Source organism: Pezoporus flaviventris, unplaced genomic scaffold, assembly GCF_033815535.1.
Source record: "Pezoporus flaviventris isolate CSIRO_AGI_PZ_B2104156 unplaced genomic scaffold, CSIRO_AGI_Pfla_v1 ptg000031l, whole genome shotgun sequence".
NCBI classification, from domain to species: Eukaryota; Metazoa; Chordata; class Aves; order Psittaciformes; family Psittacidae; genus Pezoporus; species Pezoporus flaviventris.
Window position 1 is genome coordinate 30292590 of NW_026892579.1, and position 22432 is coordinate 30315021.

A 22432-nucleotide genomic window follows, 5' to 3' on the forward strand; every position below is an offset into this window, starting at 1 on the left:
GTGCACTGGGCTTCATAGAATGGTGGGGTTTGTATCTATTGTGAATGTATCAGTGAGGACATATTTGGGTAGGCCAGGTTAAGAGCAGAAGTTAACATCTGGCAACTTGTCTTTCTCCAGACCCAACACCTGCACAAAGGCCAAATACTTTGTTATTACATGGGATTTTAGGATTTCTTATTGTATGAGGAAAATAAAGTGCTTTTTCTCCCTTGGGGCAAATCCTAATTTTACTTCTGAGGCCAAGATGACTCCTTCTGCATTGCAATTGTGTTTTGGCAGCACAAGTCAGGGCAACAGACTTTGATGGTACATCTCTGCACAGACCAGTGCTCCAGTAATGGCCAAGAATGGGAGCCAGGTCAATGACCAGCTGCTAGCCAGCTCCCTTCTTTCTGCAGAGTATTGAGTGACACCATGAACTGGATGTTCTGCTTACTTATCCCCACAAAAAAAGATGAACTGCAATCAAAGTCTTGGGTCATATTTTGTATGATGTCAGTTGTCCCCTGCTGCCCAGATATTCTTTATATAATTACTTCTAGACATTTTTTTTAAGAGAAAGTTGATTTCATCACAGCTACATATCCATCAACTTTATTATCTCCTGACATCATCCGTCCTGCCCCCTATATTGCTGTTGCTAGGTGACATGCTTCCTATTGTGAAATCGCAGCTGAATAAGTGTTCAAGTGATCATGGTTATTGTCTTTTCAGCTACTGTATATGGCCTTTTGTAGTGTCAGAGATAGAAGGGCTTAGTTGTGGCATTATATAAGGAAGCAATCAATTTTTCCTTTAAAATGACCTGATTAGTATTCCTACTAGGAACATAACATCACATATTGATGCACACAAGGTGTTTTGCTTACATCAGAGGTATGTATTAAGATACATTCTTTTATACCTATATGTTCACACATATGGATACAAGTCCTTCTTAGAATCCTGCTAAGCTCTTTAGCTTTCATGATATCTTATGCGAAGATAATAACTACTAGTTAAGAATTACCAAAATATATACTGGAATACTATTACTTTTATCCCTTTGAAATGTTCTGCCTGCCATGAGGTTCATCCTTATATTTATGTTACAAGGAAAAAATGTGACATCCTCAATTTAACCTTGGTTAAAATGTCATACTTTTCTGATTTGTCATGATGACATGTGTTAAGAATCAAAGGAATCATTTGCTTTCTTAATGGTATGGGAATATAATTTGCAGTTTGTTTTTAAAAGCTGAATCACTCTTTTCAGATATCATTCCTCAGGAAATATGTTTTTAATTATACCCTCCTCCCCTTCTTCTCTCAAACTATCTACAGAAACTTATTTAAGCACGATAGATATATATATTTTTTTCTCACAAAAATATACCTCAAACACCTTCTTTTCAAGTCTCAATAGTCTCAATTTTTGTTAGAATTGCTTATGTAATATGTAGAATATCAGGCCATTTATTTTAATAATGCCCAGCTAATCCTGAATGTGCATCACATTGCTTGTTGACTTCATTCACTCTCACTTTGATATGGGCTTTGAAAAGCCTGAATCATTGGTGTTATTCATAAAGCCTATTAAGATTCATTGGCAGTAAAAATTTCTTATTACTTTAATACTTTAATTAATTTTTGCATTCCATGTCTGTATATAGTACCAGCTGCACAGTAACTCGTGACCGTACATTCCAGATAAACCACATTTGGAACAGAATACAATAATTACCACCTTTAACAGACCATTTCTGCTTCTGCATAATGATCCCAAATCTGCCTGGGCAGACTAAAGGATTAACAGGAATAAGGGTGGTGAATTATTCTTTATGCAGTGAATCTGCTCCTTGATTTAGCTAATTGCTTCATATTTTCCAGCAGAAGACCCACTTCATCAGTTTTTGCTTTTTCCATACAACTCTCTTCTGGGTGAAACCTTCATCAGTGTTAAAATTTTGTTCCTTCTGGTTAGGCTTGTACCTCCAGCTTTGGAGAGACCACTCTTTCCTCTGCTCCTAGAGGCTAACTTTTATGTCTCTTCCATTGAAGAAGGGATCATTTTATTTCCTTTGTGTTGTATCCTGGAGAAGAGAAGGCTGTGTGGAGACTTCATAGCAGCCTTCCAGTATCTGAAGGGGGCCTATAAGGATGCTGGGGAGGGACTATTCTTTAGGGACTGTAGTGGTAAGACACGGGATAACGGGTTCAAACTGAAACAGGGGAAGTTTAGATTGGATATAAGGAAGAAGTTCTTTACTGTGAGGGTGGTGAGGCACTGGAATGGTTTGCCCAAGGAAGCTGTGAATGCTCCATCCCTGGTGGTGTTCAAGGCCAGGCTGGACAGAGCCTTGGCTGACATGGTTTAGTGTGAGGTGACCCTGCCTATGGCAGGGGGGTTGGAACTTGATGATCTTAAGAGTCCTTTCCAACTCTAACTATTCTATGATTCTATGTCAGTGTTCAAATGCCATACCACGGATTAGCTCAGATACCTAACCATGACAAACAAAGACTATTTCTTGGTTTTCAGCAATGCATCTGCTTCTTCATAGTTAAGGTGCTAATTTATAAAATCTAGTCACAACACAGATAAATAGAGAACAGCAAGAGATTCTGTATTCTACCTGCTGTGTTCTCCTAGCTGTTTCTGTCTAAAAGAGACAGGGCTGACTATTTTGCATAATTTTTGTCAATAAAAGGCTTAAAAAGCTGATTATTTTCTGATTAACTTTTCCTTCACATATTTTTCTGTTCTTTTTTGTCATTTCGATAAATTGAGATTAGGAACCATGTTTCATTTTACATCTGGATACAGTCAAGCTCAAGGCAAACATGCAAGTATCGTTATATTTTCTTATGTTCATAATTAGCATCTTATTAGCTGAATGATCTCTTGCTGGGAATCATTGTTTTAGTAGAAACAAAATAGTCCACAGGTACAACTGAATTCCTTTAGAACAAGCATTCTGTGAATTAGCATTCTGTGAACTTTCTATCCATACTATAAAAAAACATATGAATCAGATGTGTAATCTTTAAAGCACAGCATCCTGTCTGTGATGGTAGCCAGCACCAGATGTTTTACACAAAGGTGTAAAAAACCCTTACAGTAGGCAGATGTTGGATTATTTTTCTATTAAGGACGCCTCATCCTAAACCCGAATATTTAGAGATTGTCTGAAGCCTTAAGGGATGAAGTTTTATTTTCATTCCAGAACTTTTTAGTGTCCTACCAAGTTTTGCTCTTTGAGAGTACTGATATTCACCGGGACAACAGAGCATATGTTCCTGACTCCAGGCTATCCTGCTGCTAAACTCCAAATTCTTGCTACAAGACATGGAGATGTTTGTTCTTTTAGAAACAGTTGGACATACTTTTGCAATGGAAAAGCTTTGGCAACTTAAATATAGTGGTCACTACTTCAGGCACAGATGTACTGTGGATAAACATCACTGTGTTTACAATAGGAACACAAGTTCATTGTCTCACGAACATGTGTGGTGACAACACTACAGCGAGGAGCAGGAAATGGATGTTAATGAGGCTGAAGAGCCAAAGTCTCTCTGGGACTGATTGCAAAATAAAGTTCCCTTCCTGGCTGTCATGGACTGCAGCAGTGGTACTGCCTCTGTGGCTTCAGTGCTGCCTCTCCCCATCTGCACTGGGTCTTCTGGTGCCCCATGGTGACATGCTCTCCTTCCTCAAAAGGCCCACTAAAAAGGGAGTATCAGAACTCAAACTATTTCCATTAACACTACGCTACCCCATATCTTTGTTAGCTTTATCATTGAGCTTCGAATTACAAATCTGATCTTTAATAATTGAAGTATTTTGTCAAATTATGTTCCTTAACATGGTATGAAACACCTCAAAATTTTAATGGAAATTCTGTGTGTTTGGAAAAGGAAAAGAATATTTTACAAATACAATGAAGAGTAGTTTTAAGTCCAAAAGTCTATTTACATGTTGTCCTCAAGGGAAACTACAGATCTCTAAGCATCTCTCTGTACTACGAACAGCAATACTTAAAGGACAAAGAAAAGTCAGAACTGTAACACTAATGATTACTATAGAACTTAATGAAACATTTTATGCATTGTTTTCAATTCCTTATTACTCAAATTCCTGCCTGTACAGTGATCCAGTGTCAACATTTGGTTTGGCATTTAGGATTCTCTTCTAGGAAATGGGAAGTGTGGGTTCAGTACTCTAAAGGCTTCTCAAACTGTGAGCCAGGAATTTCATGGCTATTCCTTTCTGCTTGATGCTTGATATGCTGCTGGCTAAACTCCAGTGGCTACCACTTCAATATGTGGACATACAGCACTGCCTAGAAGAGCTACCTTAGCTTGTTCATCAAAGCAGAGAAGCAAGTCTGTGGCTAACATGCTCCAAATAACAACCCGAGGGTGATGAGGACACCTAGCTCTCTCCACTGACTCCAGAAAAATGCAGCTTAGGCAGCCTAAAATCTCTCTGACTGCTCACAAATGCTGCAGTACTAATTTAAATGCCTATTGTAGGAGGCTTGACTAATGCTGTCCATGATGACTATTTTGCAGTCTCATGCAGATCACAGAATCTTAGAATCATAGAATGGTTAGGGCTGGAAAGGACCTTAAGATCATCTGCTGCCCCATGTTCTGTCCAACCTGGCTTTGAACACTGCCAGGGATGGAGCATTTATCACTTCTTTGGGCAACCTGTTCCAGTGCCTCACCACCCTCACAGTAAAGAACTTCCTTGTATCTAACCTGAATTTCCTGAGGGACACCACTCATTACTGGTCTCAAATTGGACATTGAGCCATTGACCACAACTCTTTGCAGGCGGCCATCCAGCCAATTCTTTATCCACCAGGTGGTCCACCTATCAAATTGATGTCTCTCCAGTTTAGAGACAAGGATGTCATGTGGGACAGTGTCAAATGCTTTGCACAAGTCCAGGCAAATGATGTCAGCTGCTTTTCCCCTATCCATTAGTTCTGTAGCCCCATCATAGCAGGCCACCAAATTGGTCAGGCAGGATTTACCCTGAATAAAGCCATGCTGGCTGTCACCAAGCACCTTGTTGTTTTTCATGTGCCCTGGCACGGTTTGCAGGAGAATCTGCTCCATGATCATGCCAGGCACAGGCACAGACAGACTGGGTATCTGCTGTGGGTTAAACCCAGTAGGTAGCTCAGCCCCTCATAGCCACTCACTCACCTGTCCCCAGTGGAATGGGAGAGAGAATCAGAAGGGTAAAAGTGAGAAAACTCATGGGTTGAGATAAAGACAGTTTCATAGGTAAAGCAAAGCTGTGTGCATAAACAAAGCAAAATAAGGAATTCACTTGCTACTCCCCACTGTCAGGCAGGTGTTCAGCCATCTCCAGGAAAGCAGTGCTCCATCACATGCAACTTAGGAAGTTACTTAGGAAGATGAGCACCGTAACCCTGAATGTCACCCTCTTCCTCCTTCTTTTCCCCAGCTTTAAATGCTGAGTACAACATCATATGGTATGAGATAGATATCCTTTCGGTCAGCTGAGGTCAGCTGTCCTGGTGCATCCCCTCCCATCTGCATGTGCACCCCTAGCCTCCTCACTGTGAGGACACAGTGAGAAACAGAGAAGGCTTTGATGCTGCTCAGCAATAGCTAAAACCTGGGTATGTTATCAACACAGTTTTCATCATAAATCCAAAACACAGCACCATACGAACTGCTATGAAAAACCCCAGTGCGCTGCTAAATAGGACCACATATATTAATACATTAGATCCTAGGGTTTGTAATAAAATCAACAACAAGCAAGTCAGCAACTTATCGATCTCTATTTTACTTGCAATTTCATTGCATAAGAACACAGTTCCTTAGACTATCTTGGCTTCTCAGAAACACTCCAGTTCCACTCCATCTTCTTCCCTTCCCCTTAATGCTGAAACTGCATCCTCCTCTGCCGGAGGGACACACTTGCTAGTTATCTCTTCATCTACCTGCCTCAAAGCTATTACCGCATAAGCTTTAACAGATAAAAATTTTCTGCAGTATACAGTGAGATTATATATTCATATTTGTAGATTGCACTTCATTTCTATCCTCCTTTCAGTCCACTTTTAGCTTCCTTTGTGACTTTTTCTGAAACCAGCAATAAGTTTGCTAAGTATGCTGGCATGAGACTTTCCTTGTCTGCACAGGTAGAAATCAGGTATAGAGTTGAATGCGCTGACAACGTAATGGACTTAATAATATTAGCTATTGTGGAACTCATTTGAGTAAATGTAGCTTATGTAACAATCTACACCTGAGTAGTTACCCTAGGCTCTCTGTAGTCATCAGGGGGACAAATATATGCATTAGAATATGGTTTATTTGATAGCAAATTACATGTTTAAAATAAATTAGAAGAATGCTCCATAAGAGAACGCAGAAAAGGTGCAGGTTTTCTTTAACTCTTTTTTCCTGTTTGGAAAGCACTATCCCCAGAATGCAGTGCAGGTACACGTCAGGTGGCTATTTTGTGGTGCTTTGGCTAATGTTTGATAAATGTTCTTTACTTGAAAAGAAACAGATACAGCACAAAATTTGTCCCAGAATCTCCTTATTCAGAAAATATTTCCTAAGGATGATTTATAGTTTTTTGTACTACATGATGTAAAGGGGTCACCTGTTTGCAAGAGCAGGAAAACTGGCCCCACTGACAATCAATACTATTTTGTTGGCTCTTAATAACGTAAGAAAGAGGAAGGAAATCAGAGGTTACTGCATATTGCACCTTATAATCCATGTAACAAATCACATCAGTATGTATTGGCAGAAAAGACTGGGTGGAGAGAAGAGGGAGATACTAACTGCGTTTATGTGGAAAACAGAGATGGAAACATCTCTGACTAAAAACAGAGAAAGTCTGTGTAACAGTAGGCAAAACGCTTCCTCTGAAAAGGAAATATTTTCTTAAATATTATAATAGCACCTTGAAAAATTATTCAGGAATTGGCTCATAGTTTCTCCTTTACCACTGATAATGCTGAGTGCTAGGTCAGGTCACTGAGATGAAGAAATGACAGTCTAAACAATAGAGTCAGACAAGGGACATTATTTGGCTCATCAGCATTTCTGTCAGTTATTTCTGCTACAATTCTCTGCTGGTTTTGATATGCTTCACAACAATTATGAGTAGCTATGAAGTGCTGGGACTTTGGAGATCACCCAAAGGGCTACAGAGTACAGTTCTTACCAGTGCAAAAGGCAGTACCCTTTGTAAATATAAAACAGCTTATGATACACCCCTTCTTTTTATGACTCTGTGTATAGGTGTATAACTGTTGCAATTATGAAACTAGTTCTAAGCTCACAGTTTCCTTCTTTTCCTATTTGATGTTGCCTAGCAGTATGAAAATAAAATTAAAAGGTGTTGATTTTTTTGTTTTACTTCGTGATCTAGTTGGCAAAAAACCTGCCATCTCACTGAATTAGTGAAAGAATAGAAAAGAACAGGATCTAACATCTGGTAAGACGTAACTTGGACTTTACTCTTGATTGTGTCTGTTTCAAATGCCAGGTGTCTATCACCTGGGGTATAGTCTTACTTTGGCAAAGTAAATCTATTACTAACTCTCTAAAGAATGCTGTCTCTGAATGATGCCACTGCTAATGGAACACTGATTTACTGCCACAACTGTAAAGAATCTTTTCTAACATTGTGTTACACTTCCCATCAATTTAGATCAATCAGACCTAACATATGTGAGAAGTTATCTGCATTTTTCTCCAGTAAAACCAAAATGATGAAAGCTTTGCTTTCCCAGAGGTATGATTCACTATTGGTAGCCCCATTGTTTTTTCTTTAGCCCTCATCTTCTTTGTCAGGGCTGGAGCATATTATTCCCGTAATGCTTGCCAGAATTCTATGGCTTATTTGTTGTTTGAGACTTACCATATGTGTCTTTGATCCCTGCCCAGTAGGCACCCTGGCTGCTTGCCAGTTTGGCACATATGATTATCAGCAGTATGAATAGCTCCCTTGCTTTTGATTCTGTCCTTCTTGCTGTCATCAAATCACTCTTTAAACAACTTTCTTATTTTCTTTTAGATGCTTGTAAATGACCAACCTATTTTTACCATGCCCTTCTTGGCCAAGGTTTTGTGTCACACTGTCGGAAATCCAACAGCTTGTTGTTTCCATTCCTAATGATCTGACTGCCAACTACCTGTGTAATTGCATGGGAACAATAAGGAGTAAAGAAACATCGCTCATGGTAATATTTGAAGTTTCTCTGTGTGTTAAACAAATTTGCCTGTTCTCTCCATCTGGTTGGCTTGGTGGCATAAATTCTGTAAGAGATTATTTAATTTAGTGAAAAGCACTCCTTTAAATAGATATTTTAAAACCCTTGATCAGAATACAGTGTAAGCCAATAACAATGATAAATCCATATGAGTATCAGAATAAGAAATACTTTTAAAAGACAGATGGAAAGCCAAAAGCCAGTCATGCAATTTCTATTCACTACCCTGATGTAGCACTGAGTCCGTCCATGTGTTCTGGTAAACTGAAGTTCCAAAATGCCATTATTGAACAAAAAATATGAAGAATCAAAATAAGGAACAGCACAGGACATATAAAGATCCAGACCACAAGAGGCCCATGTGCTGTTACAAAAAGGTCTGTCAGAAGTCTCATTATTCTTCACATGATTTTGCAAATGCTTCTGCCAGTATATATATCGGTACTACCACTGAAAGCAGACAAGGTTAAAAAGCCTATTGTACCATATCTACTTTCATGTTAACTCCACAGGGGGGTGGAGTAAACTTTGTAGCCCCTGTGAGCAAAAACAGTATTGGCATGATTATGTCTGCCTAAGACACATTGAAGTCTTGTTGGAGCTACTTCTACACTGTGCTATCCTACGTGACTCTTGTTTAGGAATAACAATTTGGCTTAGCTCTGAAGCTTTTCACACACAGTGCTTTTTTCAATAGATAAATTACCATGTACTTCTCCCAAGAAACATCTTCACCCAAGATGAATGTGTTTTGTTTTTACATCTCTTGAAACAACTGCTTACATGGAACTAGAAACACTGGTTGAAACATTCAGTGCTGAATTAGCAAGGGTGAGAAACAAATTCTGATTTCAGGAAGAATGAGAGGTACAACAGGAAAAAAAAAAAGAGAGAAACTGTTGCATAAGAACCCAGTTTATTTGGGATTGCTTTATAATGTATCATTATGTGTTCCTTCTCTGCCCAACAACACTGCGTTTTCAGAAAAAGACGCTCCTTTTCAGCATATGCGATGTCACTCTGAGTCTTAAAGCAGGTTTGTGCCCAAAAAATGCTCACAGTAGACTTAGGCTGGAAGAACACACTGAAGCTTTAAGCCCCGCAAAAATGTCATTCAATTCTGGCAGTGCGTTTCATAGTTATGTTTGCAACAACAATGACTAAGAAGCAACACTGTTAGAAGGGATTTAATGTGGAGAAGATAGCATTTTGACAGCTAAACTAGTTGCAGAGGTTTATAATGAAGCTAACTTCAGAGGCATTTGTAAGAAAGATGATTAAAGGCACTATAAAGTTTGACTTCAGTACTGGAGTAACTTGAGAACAGGTTGGGTACGTAGGAGAGGTATACTTTAGACGCAGACATACCCAGCTTCCTCGTGACTGCATTTTTCACCCTATTTTCAGCTTGCTATGAAATGTACAGAAAAGTGCAAAATTAAATTATTTACCTCAATAAAGTGCTTTTCTCTTCAAATGTATTGCAACACAAATAAACTTTCACCGGGAGACAAAAAGGGTAAGGTTTGTATTTTTAGGCAGCCTTTGTGCGTTTTATCCCTAGCTCTACAGGTAACAAGCCCAAAGTAAGTACAGTGGGATTTTGAACTGTGAAAATATAAGAAATCTGAATCCACAAATATTTTACTGGAAGTAGACAGAAAAGATACTGCCTCAGATTGCAGTCAATACAGAAACCTCCTGGCACTTTTCTGTGGCCAGGTTTGAAATTGCAGAGATGCCCACCAATGTTATTTCAAAAGTAATTCTAAAGTTGTATTTTAAATATTTTCTTTCAGAAGAGTTGTAATGATCCCTCAAAAAAAAAACAACCCAAATTTCCCAGCCAATCCATCAGCAGTTTTGCTTTACAATGACACTCAAAAACAGGGAGGGGTTTGGATGCACAGAACACTGAGCTTGAAATGCAAAACAGCAGCAGAAAAAGGTGCTTTGAGAGCATCATGTCTACCTGAGAACGACTGAAACGAGATTCGGCTGTAAACCTGATAATCTTTTCCAGCAAATGACAGAGGGAAAGGTTAGTGAATTCAACAAACACTCCCTGATACCCCAGAAAAGGAATGATCTGTAAACTATTTCCAGTGCATACGGTATTTCACTTGAGACTGGTCTGGAAAGTTGGCTGACACACTGAATGCTGAAGGAGATGACAAAATACAATCTGCTGCTTCTGAGAGAGCTGTCAAAAAACTGAAAAGTACTCTGTTTGCTACGTTCTAAGTTTCTGCTACCCAAATGAAAGACATAAATGCAAACATGTGCATAAAGCCTCTTAACAAAGACCTGCTGCCGCTTGAAAGGGCGAGTGAGCAGGGCAGGCTTTATTCCCCATTATTCTCAGTCCCAGGATCCCAAACAGGGCAAGCGCGTTTGGCCTCGAAGCAGCCCTGTCCCTTATCCTGGCTCCTCTCCTCCCACTCAAGCCTTCTGCCAGAAGCATTGAAAGCCCAGACCGGACTCCCTTTCCCCGCGGCCCACCGGGCCTCCTCGGAGGTTTCTCCTCCACCCCTCCCCGCAATGGCAGGCTGCTGTGACGCTGCCCAAACCCGCACTACCGGCGGTCAGTCACTGCCGGGCTTCTCTGCCGGGCCGTGAGAAGGCGGAGGTGAGGTGAGGCAACAGGCCCGCCGTCGCCTCCGGGGAGGCTGACCCCCACCGCTGGGGTCCACCGCAGCCGCCCACTCGTAGGGCTGAGGCGGCGGCTGTCGCAGCGCCCGTGCTGGGGAGGCGCGGCGGCGATACCGGTGCGGAGGGCTCCCGCGCTCCGCCAATCACAGGCGCTGCTCGGAGCCAGGCTGCTGCCAGTGGCGGCGGCGGGGGCCGCGGCGGGCCGGAGAGAGACCTTGCGGCTGGCTTTTCGGGCGCCCGGCGAGGGCCCGCTGCCGCGCAATGGGCACCGTGCCGTCAGCGCTGAAGCACTGCCTCAGCTACCAGCACCTCCTCAAGGAGCAGCTGTGGATCGGGGAGCAAGCCCCGCCGCCGCCTGCGGCTCCGCACCCCGGGCAGGTATCGCCGGGCGGGGTGAAGGGATGCGATGGTGTCGGCCCTGCGAGGCGCGGCCGCCGCCAGGGGGAGGCCGGGGCCGCAGGGCGCGCAGGGCTGCTGCCACCCCGTTCACGCACGTACACTCGTCCCTACTGCTCCCTGCCCGAGCCGGCCCTCAGCCTCCTCTCGGCCCTCACCGCAGGGTGTAAGGGCGTCACGGAGCAGTGGGGCTTCAGATCCTCACACGCCAATTTTTGGGCCTTTCCTGATCAGTTTCAGAATATACGGCTGATTTAAAACCATCTGAACTGGTAGTGCAGACACAGGTGGGCATCTCTGGTGCCGCTGTGGTCCCCTCCACCTGTTGGAATCTACCGTGTTCAAAGTCAGAAATCTGTGGGGTGACACATGTTTTGGTGAGGCCACAGTATGGCCCAGGCTATTCTGTGTTTGTACTTCCCTAACAAGTGTGATGGGCCCATTTGCTGTCCGGTGGAGAGTTGCTACAGCTCTAAAAGCTTGGAGGCAGAGCCTTTGGCTCCTCTGGAGCACCTGCACCCTCCTTTTGGCCAGGGATTGTCATGAATGAGTGAAGGTGATTGCACAGCCTCCTGTCAGCTATGAACAGGTGTGAAGAGTGACTGGAGATAGTGGAGCGTGGGAAGGGAAGTTTGATGAGGAGGCATGTGGGCAGGCCTCCAAATGAAGACCATAGACTATGACTGTCCTAATCATGGCTTTGGAAGAAAAGAAATGAAGGAAAGGGAAAGCTACCAGTGGCTTTTAGGGAGAGGCTGCATAAATCTGGAGGAGGAGATCAATATGATTAGCTCAAACAAGAGATAATTCTACAAGGAAATAATTCTGAGCATGACATTACTTTTGCTATAAAAACACCCTTATTGTTCGGGCATATTGTGTCTGAACTGTCATTTATTCTGAGTAATTCCACTATTCAGTAGGTGCGTCAAACATTAAAAAACATGAGCCAAGCCTACAACAAAATTGGTTTAAAATTCACATCTTCAGAAATGCACTCCTTGTTCTCTTTTGTTTTTTTCCACCTTTCAGATATACCAGAAGTACATCTTCCATTTTTCTGCACCATCTGGAGATGAAATTTAATTACTAGAGAGCAGTGTAACTTCAGAGGTAGGGAAATAATGAAACCTATAATGTTCTGAGTGCCATGAAAGCTCACAGCATTATAATTTTGCTTTAGATGATCTGAGCTTAATATTTTAAAAGCTACATATATGTAATACCCAAAGCAATACTATTGTAAGCACAGAGCTTTGTACAGGTAAGCACCATACAACTTCCAGCTGTCACAGTTCCCTGAGAATAGTGCCTATCCAGCACTGAATTCTGGGGACAGAAAATCAAGCATAATTCATTCAGTTAGTTCTGTAAAAGTGGAAGAATATTTTCTTACTTTAAAGAGAATCAAAATAGAATGAAAAGACACTTGTGTACTGGCATGAAGCAAAGCATTAGAACCTCTTCATTTGCCCTTGCTACATTTTGGTGCATCATTTGCTGTAAGTTTCAAGGGCTTTTTGCAACAGAGAGGGTTTGAAGTCAAAGACAAGCAATAATATCTTCTCAAAAAATAAAAAAAGTTTTTTTATTGTAATGGACGTCTGTAACTTTTGCTCATTTCTGCAGTGCTCTTTCGTTTTCACAACCTTTTTTCTTCTTCCAAGCATACAGAAAGAGGTCTTCCTTAGTAAACGGCAAACAGGAGAATTTGCTGCTTATCTTCCCCATGCGCATTGGTGTGATTGCACAGTCTGTTGAGCTCATAGACACTAATCAAGTCCAGAGCTGGACACTGTTAATGTTTTAACATTTGCTTCTGCATTACCTTACTGTGATTTTTATTGGAGGGTTTTAATAATTTTCTTTATTTTACATGAATATGTTCAAATTTCCATTTTTCTCACATGGATGCTTAAACAACCCGTAAAGGTTTTCCTTATGGTTGAGTGCATTCTGTGCCAATCCTGTTCAAGAAAATACTTATTCTTTATGTGATCTACAAACCATATTAGCTCAAGTGGTGGTTGTAAAAAGTGAGGGGTTTTTTGTTTATTTTGACCAGTGTATTTTATCAATTATGGGGACACCACTGTAATCACATTTATGTGGGTATACTAACAAATAAAATAGGGGAAGTGACTTAAGGTGCAAGAAAGGTTTCCCAGAAATGTTTCCAACTTTTCCTAGTTTTCCAAGAAGAGTTCCCAGCTTTCATGGCTGATGAAAATAAGGTGTTGATTTTCTTGCTGAAATCTTTTCAGGAGTTCTTCAATCTTATTTTTTTTTTTTTTTTTTTGTTAACACAGACTAAAATGTTATTAGAATGTTGGTACCAGGACGCTTATAAAACTAAAATAGTTCAATTTGGTTTTCAAAATCCAAAATATATAAAAATTCAATTATATGCTGTGCTGACTAATTTGTAAAGGTCCCAGGATTAACCACTTGGAGCTGTATTGGAGGCAAAATAATAGGTCCTAGAGTGAGTAGTGAGATATCTTTGCTTTCCCTTAATTTCCCTGTTTAATTTAGCCAACAATTCTGTAGTGTTTTTACAGCTTTATTTGATTTTAAAACATAGGGTTGCTTGAGGAGTGAAGTATGGAAAAGGAGAGGTGAAAAGCAATGGCTAGATAGGAAGTAAGCAGAATTTTCTTGTATCTATTAGTAGAATTTGCTATGTATATTTCACTCTTATTTGGACTAGTCTATAATACAAAAAAATTATTGAATACGTTAATAGTTAATGGGACACCACATGCCTGTTGCAATATCTTCATTTTATTAATTTTATTAATTTCTTAATTTTGTTTGCTTCAGAAATACCATCTTTTGTTTCATATGAAAGTTCTGCTTCATTCTCTTAACACAGCATATACTGTTTTTATAAATACATCTGATTAAAATTATAGGTCTGCTTAATTTTACTAAATAGGAGCTATAGCTACGTGAGAATTTGTTAAAGACATGGATTTATATCAGAACTGTAAAATGTGCTAGGATCTACCTAAGAAAGTGGTGGCAGTAGATGTTGCAGTTCTAGGAAGATATCCGCAGTAACCAAGATTGCTACTAATGGTGACTCATAGCACTTGACTGGAATTTGCAATGTACTTTGTGTTCTGTTTTATGAAATCCTCAGGCTGAACAACAGGGAGGAAGGCTGGCTGTTGATTGCTGCTGCTGGTTGTCCTCTGGCTTTGCAGGCACCTCCTGGCTTGAAGGAGGAATGGCCTGAGAGAAATTGACATTGTTCTCATCCTACAGACTTAATGTTATGTTTTCATGTAGGGTAAAATGCAATTTTAATGTATTAGGAATAGGCTAAGGACACAGCAGGGAAGAGCTGGATGGCTGAAGAAGTGGTGTAAAAGACTGGGATGAAATTCAAAGGTACTTTGAGACTAATAACCCAAACTCGAAACTGTGATATTATCAGAAATGACTGAAGAAGGGAATAACCTTGGAATACTCACAAATCATGGGAGGACTACAAGCTGCCAATACAGTATAGCTGTTAAAAAGAATCGAATCAAGTCCTTGGATATGTCAGATCAAGTATTTCCAGTCAAACAGGAAAATGTTGCCATTGCAAAACTCTGTATCTGAGGCTCGTTCAGTTTTGGTTAGCCATATTCAAGATTGAATTGCAGCTGGGACAAGTTAGGTCTTGCACCACTGGAATGGTCAGGAAAATGGAGATGAAATATAAAATAACATTGTTGTGTTTGATATCTAGTGTTAAGACCTGGGCAGGAAGGGAGGGAAGAAGAGGAAAGAGCTGCTTAAAATAAAGGAATATGTTGCCTCACACAAACAAATGCTTATAATTTGTCTATTAAATACAGAGTAGAAATCTAAAAGCTAAGTATCAAGTGGTGACATTCTTTAATAAAGATAAAATAAGCAGAATTATGAGAGTGAGTAACCTGTATGATTTATGTTGAGAAAAAGGACTATATGATGTGGTTTCCATAGTAGTGAAAATGATTGGATTTTTAAATTTTATGTAATAAGGAGTAGGGACTAGTTATTTAGTTGCTGGAAAACAGAAGACAATTCCAGTTTTTAATTACATTGCATGGCTTACAATGCTTTGGAAAAAATATAATTAGTTAAGATCATTGTGCCAACTTCAGTGTGGATATTCATCTTCTGCCACTTTAAATCAGTGCATCCTGCTCTACTCTATAAGAGTTGCAATGGCTAAACATAGCTAAGTAATAAGCAACTTTCTCTTAGACCCTGGGTTTTAATGTACCACTAGTTAGGTGTGCTAAGATGTATGGCATATTAGGAGTTACATGGTTTGGTGAGGGCTGCCTACATCTACTACAGGGAAAGCAAAATTAAGTAAAAAAATAAAACTCTAGTCTCTTGCTTTCCCAGATGTGGCTGTGACTCTAGGAGGCATAAATCTGTCTAAATAATGCTAATGTGTGCTGTGTTATCCTGTAGGATTTCTGTCACAGATTGAGACTCTCATATGGATGCAATACCCAGAATTATTAGCACTTGTTTGGTATATTATCATTGGAAATCAGAGTGTACATAATTGTGAAGTTTGTAACTGGAGAGGAGCACAGATTTTACATGCTAAATATATATAATAATGAACAAAAGCTTGGGTCATCTAATTTACACAGATAGCTTTTGTTTCAGTGCCTAAGTTGCAATGATTTATATGCTACATGCCTAAATATCCAGACCTAAAACACACAGCCTAAGATTCCCACATCTCCTCACTGCATGACACTCGTGGATCAAGAGATGCACACAAGTGTCTTGCTTTTGCAGTTTTAATATAATTATTTAGATTTTGCAATATACTGTCATGTTTTAAACATATGCCTGAAGCCTCTCAAATGTATTTTTAAAGTAACTAAAGAATAACAGTGAAAGCCACAGTCTTCTCGTCTTAACTACTTTTGTATTTGATGGTTGTTTCTTGATTCAAATTACGGCATAAAAGATGAAGCATATAGTATTGTGCTAACTGGGAGAAGTCATGTATGTTTTATTTGAGTATTTAGCTACACCTCAGGGTTATAGCTAACGGATTTGAGGCATACTATATTTTCACCTTCTTTTTATCTCCATGTAATTATACATCCCAGGAATGAATACATATTTGCAGTCTGTCCTTAAATAAATATTTAGGCTATTTTCCTTTTTTAATATAATTTGTTTAGTATAAGAAGTATTATAAAATTTGCTGTCAGGAATATTGCAAATGTATTAATTTATTGTGACAATTAGAGTATGCAAGAAATACATTATAATTTACATTCTTTTTTATCTGTTGAAAATTGCATATAATGTGTATTTTTGGTAGAGAAAAAAAGAATGTACATGTCCTGAACTTTATATTGGAGAATTCTTATTTCTTGACTTTTTGAAAAGATGACATTATTTATAGATATTTAATGAGATCAGTATAGAGAATGTATATTAATTGCATGGGGCAAAGATCTTGTATCCTTTCCCTTCTCCCTCTCCTTTACCCACCATACTTACCTCATCTGTGTTTTTATCATGGACTTCCAGAGTATTTATGTTTTATGTTGGTTTTCCTTTGTTCATTGAAGACTAAATATCTGATCACTAAGAGACTGAAATTCCTGATTTCCAGCCCTTCATATTCCTCTGCATGTAGAGACTTTGTCAGTGCAAAGCTGAATTGATGGATCTTTTTCTCAACAAATGCATCACAAGAATGGGGCTTTTTTTGTTTTGTTGCAGATTCTCAAGCAATATTTCTTTTCTTGATGTAAAACTTACAAAGTTATAAAAAAAATAAAATAAAGTATTACTATAACTGTAACTGAGAACTAAGTTATAAACTAAGTTTGTATCAGCATGCTGTATCTTTATGACTTTGGAGATGATAAATGACATTTGATACGTGCTGACACTGAAGGTCATAAATAAAATACAGAAACACACTCCCACTAAATTTAATCAGAGTAGAGATAGTTCAGTGCAGAGATCCTTCCAAAATTTTCTTTGAAGTCAAGAGGAGTTTCTCCTTTGGAAGATCCACTCACTAGACTCATGCCAGTTTATTCAGCCAGGTATCCTTTATGCTGCAAAATAAGAGCTCAAGAGCATTGGTGGATAAAGTGTTGAAGAGAGAAAGTCCAAAAAGGCTAAGTATTTGGTTTGCTAAGGGTGCCAAACAGGATGTTAGAAGTTAAGAGGCTGATAATAAAGTGTAAGTTAGACCTAAATGGAGTCACTGGTTTTTAGTTCTTTTGTGTCACTGGATCATAAACAGTGGAAAGATAACAGGAGCTTTTTAGTTGATACAGATTTATGCTATACAGGGATTATAATGTGGGTTTAGAAGTTTATAATACAGCTGGAAATGTTGTAAAGGATTTTACAGATCTTGCTCTGCAAATTTGGGAATTAAAAAAATGCACAGGAAATTTCTACTCAGACCCAACATCTGTTTTTTGGTGAGATCCCATTTTGACTTGTCCCACCTCCACCTCCTTCAAAGCCTACATATGGGCGCAGTGATGTTCATTTCCTCTCTTGCCAGTTCAAGGAAAGAGATTTAATTTCAGACACCCCATGTGTCAAATCATCATTTTAAAATACATACATCTGAGATCATTCTTGGTAATTCGTTTTCTCATTGCCTTGGCTGAGAGTGAAGATAAGTGAACTGCCCAAGATCAACTAGATCCAAATTTAATTCCTACTGAAATAAATGGGTTTGTCTCAGGTTTTAATAAGGATTTCATTTACAATTTGTGGATCTTCTAGCTCTAGTTTGCGTAAGGAAATCTTACAGTGCCTTATTAAGGTTACTGTAAGACTTACCAGTTGGTCAAACATAGAAGTTTTCATAAAGCAAAATACATACTGCTCCTTATTAATCAAATTTTGTATATTTAAACTGTCTGACAAGGTGGCTAATAGATAGTAGTAACAGTTGTGTCTATAGTGGCTTGAAATACAAGTTTTTCCTTTTTCACTTAGACTTGGCTTGAAGGTGGAATGCTGGATACCTAGAATGAAGTTGCACTTATTTTCTCTCCATTTTAATGACAGGACCTTTTTTGGTGTTTCAGAGGAAAAAGGTAGCTCCAATTCTTGCAGTATCTGGGTTGGAAGATTTGCTTGTTTATGTGAGTATGTGTTTGAATTTCAGTTTCTATGTGAATATCACACAGTGAGAAACTGATGCAATGTAGGTACAGTCCAGAGATAAAGCTGAAATGAGTTCTTGCCACCTCTGCTCTTTCACAGCATAAATATTTGAGGTGTTTAACTAAAGTGATAATTCTATGAAATTTTAGGAATTGAAGGTTATTGAGATCCTTTGATGTGTCAAATGTGGAACAAGTTATGTTTAAAGAAACAGTGGGGGACTGCAGAAAAGTAGTTATTTAGTATTTCAGGCTGTGTTGTATTCCATTGTTTAGCTTCTCATTCATTTAACAAATATTTTCTTTAGCATTCTTCTTTTCCCCAAAATTTATATTTTAAAAGATAAATGAAGTGTGAAAGAGAAATGTGTATTAAAGATGGTGTGTGGTATTGTGAACTTGCTGGGGAATGTGTACCACCTTACAGTTTGTGCCAGTGCACATCACAATGCATATGTGGACCCTGACGTACAGTATAATGAAATACTATGCACTCAGTAAGGCTCATCAATTAACCTCAGAAAATACTGGAATGTAAAAATATTCATTTTAAGAATGGGAATAAAAAGCTGTCAGGCACAAATTTATAGGAAAAAGTTCTCTCTGGTTATCCAATCCATCTATCTCCTGTCACTTGAAAAACTCATCAGGATATTGAAAGTCTGAGAAATGTTGCTTCTGTTGGCTGATCTGGAATTTCTGAGATAAGAGCATGTAATATGAGGCCTTTAGCTCCATGATCAAAATCAGGCTTTCATACTGTGCTAAATACCAGCACAGCTAATTCAGCATTTTCTTTTCAGCAAAAGGGAAATATTTTATTACTGCTGTATTAATGTACAGTTGTATAGCCCTTTTCGGGCAGAAATGTCAAAATTTTGCACACACTTTAAGTAGTGCAGTGGAGATAAAAGTTTCTTCTATTTTGGAATGTGTTGATAGTGACATAAGTTTTAATGAATAATAAAGAGCTTATGAAATATGAGAGTACAAACCAGATACAGATGTTATTCTTCTGACTATCTAGTCTTTTAATCAATCTCTCATTCCAAAGGAATCACAAAACTGATAAATGCATGATTCACATTTCAGGAAAATACTTTTAGAGAAAGTTATAAGGGTTGCTTTTCAATCTTTAGGTATTACAGTTGGAAGTAATCAGTTGATGACTTCACAGACTTTTACTGGGTTAGACATAATAATTGATGGTGAAGATCCGTCGTAGTTTGGTACAAAATTCTAATGTTGCAAAGGATGAAAAAGATGCTGCCAGGTTATAAGAAGGAAATTATAATTACTGCCAGAATGCCAGTTGATACTATTTTTAGATAATTCCCTTGTTAAATGGAGATTTATGGTTTGATGTAAATGAATGAGTTACTCCAAGAGTTATATTACATTTTAATTTTTTTATTTGGATTAAATACATTTGTGACAGTGATTCTCAACAGCTTTTGCAAAACAAAAGTAAACAAAACAAAAAACAACCCCCCAAAACCAACCCAGATTTATTACATGTAAAAACTGCTAAAAGATACATTGGTAAAATTTTTTTTTTGGTCCGCAGATGTTAGCTGTTTTGTATAGGAATGAAGGTGTTAGTTTATGAGTTTCTTGGAGAAAAAAGTTTAAAGGCTTTGAGTGCATAAGATGTGTGGACTGAAGCGCCAGAGGACATTGGTGGAATGTTAGGTGAAACCCATAGGGAAATAATTCAACAGCAGCATCTGGAAAGGAACTGTATGTGGCTTTAGGGCTTACTTTTAATGCAACTAGTTAAGATGAGATTAAATATAGGTGTTCATATGTGAGAAATGGGGGAGCAAGCTAAGTGATGAAGATACATCATGTGGAATACTGGTATTAGGCAGAAGGTTTAACAGACTCCACAGCTGATCACAGCTGAATTTTTAATAGCCTGGAAACATAATTTGAGTTGAGTTATATGTTGGCTTCACATAAACCCAAACAGCTTACATGAAGAAATTACTGGGGAAAGAGAAGGAAGAGGATAGGCAAGTTCCTGTGCCCTGCCGTGTCTTAATGTTGCCTGCATTCTAAGAAGAAGGTGGAAAGTTAAGCTACTATGCCAGCTGGCTGTTGGCTCTACAGAGGGGAATCAACTGGTGATTAAGAATTTTCTCTTGTCTCCCTGCTGTTTTTTGATATTTAGGACTTGATTCAATTGCCTAAGTATAATTGTCTGGTGCTATAAGAGATGCCGTAAGGTACCTAAGATGGTTTATAGGGCTGGCAAATATCAAACAAGATTCATGGGAGACCTCCACTCCCTGGCACGATAGCTGGAAGTCAAGTAGGATGCATCTCAGATGCACTAGTGCCTGGAATTTGCCACCTGTCTTGCACCCTTACAACTTGGCTGAATTGTTTCCTCACTCACAGTGATGAGGAGCAGCTTGCTTCAGCCAGCCATGCTTCCTCGCTGATGCCATTTAGGATGCCCTATAATATCTTACTTTACCTCCAGCTGCCAAAAAAAGACACAGGTCCTGTGTCCTACATGCTGTGCTTAGGACACCTTAAGACGTTATATGTGAATATATAAATAGACTGTACAGGGATACCTAGCACACCAGTAGACATGTATGTGTGGATACCTAAGTTCAGGTGTCTTAAAGTCCAGTTGAATTCTGCCATTAAGAACATTTCAGGACATTTTGAGCTTAGTGAGTTGTATAGCTGGCTTGCCATTTATTCCGTAAGTATTATTATCTATTATCAGTTTAGAACAATCCTGTGGTCAACATTATGTGTCACAGTAAAATGAAAGTACAGCTAATGGTAATATTATTAGATTTTTTTTACTTACTTTGTGCTCAGTTAACACTGGCCCACTGCTGTTATTACCAGTTTTACAGCAATTCACGTTTCTTTCTTATCTGTTGTACAACTTACTATCCAGAATATGGAGACTGAAAAAATCTTTCTAAATATGCAATGTCTGGAAGTGGAAGCAATAAAAAGCCTAGGAAATCTTATGATTCATTTTGCCACAACAACAATCTTCTCAAGCAGTCTGAAGTGATAGGACCCCATTTTTGTTTTGCCTTTGTAGTTTCTCTAGTACCAATCCATTTTCTTCTGCTTGTTCCACTTCACTTTTTTCAGGTTTGCATGATTAGAACAAATTACAATCTTAATACATAACTATTTAATGTAATAAATTAGAAAGTTAACCAGTTCAGCAGAAGCTGTGGCATATAATTATGAGTACTTTTTAATAAACTCATAAACCCCAATATTTTTAAAAAAAGTTTATTTAAAAAATAAGGCATTATATTTGTCTTTTTTCTAAATTTCATATAAGCAAAATTTTCAATAGCTTTAATTACTTTCAGTTAAATGGGCAGAAACTTATTTATTTAAATGTTCACACTTGACTGATTCAGTTGTGAAAATGGAACATTTTTGCAACATTGAGAATCTTGCAGTGTTCAAGATACCATAATTTCCTTCCTACTGTTGGGAAATTATTATGGTAACACTTTGCAGATGTTATTTTTCTAAAGAGCTTTATAAATTTAAAATTCTCCTAAAGGATGAGTTGCCAACAGTGGCTAAATAAATAACCATTAAACTACTGTCATTTTTATCAGTGTCTTTTGGGAAGAGAGCTATGGAAAACATAGCGGTGAGCCATCAGTACTTGAATTAAAGATTTCCTTGATCTTTTAGGCACTGCCTTTGGACACAGAAGGTGATTTTGATGATAATAATAATTGAGAATAGTTGTTTTACTTCCAACTTTTTACTTGAGTTCTTGAAGATGTATGCATAACTCACTTTTCTTTACAATGAGGTATTAAAGAGACTTACCTGATAAAGTGGATGGGCTGGTTTGTCAATGTATTCATTTTCCCCCTCCCCTTGATATCCCAAAGCATTATAAAAGGCAAATTATTTTCACATATTGGTTTTGTAAGGATGATCATGCCT

The 22432-nt window shown here is 38.6% G+C and overlaps 1 protein-coding gene across 8 annotated transcripts in view; it reads left to right on the forward strand.

Moving 5' to 3' along the window:
- Positions 1-11010: 11010 nt before the first annotated feature.
- Positions 11011-22432, forward strand: part of HMGCLL1 (3-hydroxy-3-methylglutaryl-CoA lyase like 1) — an 81853-nt gene continuing 70431 nt past the window's right edge. For 5 of the 8 annotated variants that reach the window (XR_009744599.1, XM_061460581.1, XM_061460585.1 and 2 more), the window contains exon 1: positions 11011-11294. Coding sequence is in view for 5 of the 8 variants with exons in the window: in XM_061460581.1 (XP_061316565.1) it covers positions 11178-11294 (117 nt within the window). In the remaining 3 variants the exon portion in view is untranslated. Of the gene's footprint in view, positions 11295-18335; positions 18455-22432 lie in introns of those variants that run through there. The other 3 variants (XM_061460587.1, XM_061460588.1, XM_061460583.1) reach the window with 3 other exon arrangements.